Source organism: Otolemur garnettii, unplaced genomic scaffold (genome assembly GCF_000181295.1).
Source record: "Otolemur garnettii isolate 467f Iridium unplaced genomic scaffold, OtoGar3 scaffold00122, whole genome shotgun sequence".
In the NCBI taxonomy this organism is placed as follows: domain Eukaryota; kingdom Metazoa; phylum Chordata; class Mammalia; order Primates; family Galagidae; genus Otolemur; species Otolemur garnettii.
This window is the reverse complement of record NW_003852517.1, coordinates 3,202,714-3,204,304: the sequence shown is the minus strand read 5'-3', so window position 1 is coordinate 3,204,304 and position 1,591 is coordinate 3,202,714. Positions and strand designations below refer to the sequence as shown.

At 35.3% G+C, this 1,591-nt stretch overlaps 1 protein-coding gene across 4 annotated transcripts in view; it reads left to right on the top strand.

Annotated features, from left to right (window-relative positions):
• NAA50 (N(alpha)-acetyltransferase 50, NatE catalytic subunit) overlaps window positions 1-1,591 on the top strand; it is a 24,040-nt gene extending 22,449 nt beyond the window's left edge. For all 4 annotated transcript variants that reach the window (XM_012810048.2, XM_003797704.2, XM_023517848.1 and 1 more), the window contains exon 5: window positions 1,393-1,591. In XM_012810048.2, the coding sequence (XP_012665502.1) occupies window positions 1,393-1,570 (178 nt within the window). In that variant the 3' untranslated portion in view covers window positions 1,571-1,591. The remainder of the gene's footprint in view (window positions 1-1,392) is intronic.

The window sequence follows — 1,591 nt, the reverse complement described above, 5'->3', positions numbered from 1 at the left end:
CAAAAAAAAAAAAATTATAGGGTATAGGCAATTTATTTTGTTTAATATAGTAGATAAGGAAGCTGAGCTAAAACACACAGCTTTATCTTGTCAGGTTAGGAGCTCCAAAGTCAGAGGTGAAACCAGGATTAAAACTCAGGTCTTTGAAATTCAAAACCATTAATCCCATTAATGTTAGTGTTTTATTTTGTTTGAGACAGAGTGTCATGGCGTCAGCCTAGTTCACAGTAACCTCAGACTGCTGGGTCCAAGCCTTAGTCTCCTGAATAGCTGGGACTACAGGAGTACACTACTACACCTGGCTAGGTTTTTCTGTGTTTATTAGAGATGGGGTCTTGTTCTTGCTCAGGCTAGTTTTGAATTCCTGAGCTCAAGGGATCCTCCTGCCTTGGCCTCCCAGAGTGCTAGGATAATCTTACTTTTCTTATGCCATGCTGTTTGTACTTTGTATATTTTGTTTGAAGCTATCAATGACACATTCATTTATAGTTGAGTTTAATAATCAAAATTGGAGATTACTTAAGTGAAATTATACTTAAATCTCAAAAGGCGAAAGATTAAGAGTCATGACAGAGAATACAGCCATATAGGTTTTTTTTTTAATTTCAGAATATTAATGGGTAACATTTTAATTACATAAATTGCTTTTGTACACTTTGAGTCAAAGTTACAGTTGGGCTTGTTACTTCATATTGTTTTAAAATTGATTTTGGCAGTGGGACAGATACAGTGTGCATTCTTGTGTTCAGAAGTAATTGAGAAAACTCAAATTTTTATTTTCAAAATATGTTTTTCATCAATCTGAAAGAGGATATGAGGGCCAGGTGTGGTGGCTCACACCTGTAATTCTAGCATGCTGGGAAGCTGGGACAGGTGGATTACTTGAGTTTAGGAGTTCAAGACCAGCCTGAGTGAGAACAAGAGGAGACCACATTTCTTATTTAAGTAAAAAAAAGGGGTATCTTCAGGCTTTGAGAACATAGTTTCTATTCATCTTTTTTTTCTCCTGTGTGTTAATATGGTCTGTGAGTCACTCCTATGGTTATTTCACTCATTTTTACTAATAGGAATCTTTTCTCCCCTTCAATCAAAAATATGATAAGGTAGGGTATTTTGTCCTTTTTTAACTTCAAGAATAAACACTGTTATTGAGCTTCTTAATCTCAGCCAGCTGTCTTGCAAATTTAAGAATTAGGTTAAAAGTATGAAATTGTTCTGAAAATATTTTTAGGAAACAAGTACTGATCTATGTTGATTACTGGTAATAGTAAGAGAATATTAACAAATGTATGCAAGATTCTAGCTCCAGCTAATTTGGAACTCTGTTGCAAACACTTAAAGATGATGAAACCTTTATTTTAATTTTTTTTCTGCTATTCTCTTATATCTCAGGCATGTCCAGATCAGCAATGAGTCGGCAATTGACTTCTACAGGAAGTTTGGCTTTGAGATTATTGAGACAAAGAAGAACTACTATAAGAGGATAGAGCCTGCAGATGCTCATGTGCTGCAGAAAAACCTCAAAGTCCCTTCTGGTCAGAATGCAGATGTCCAAAAGACAGACAACTAAACAAATGACAAATGAACTTTC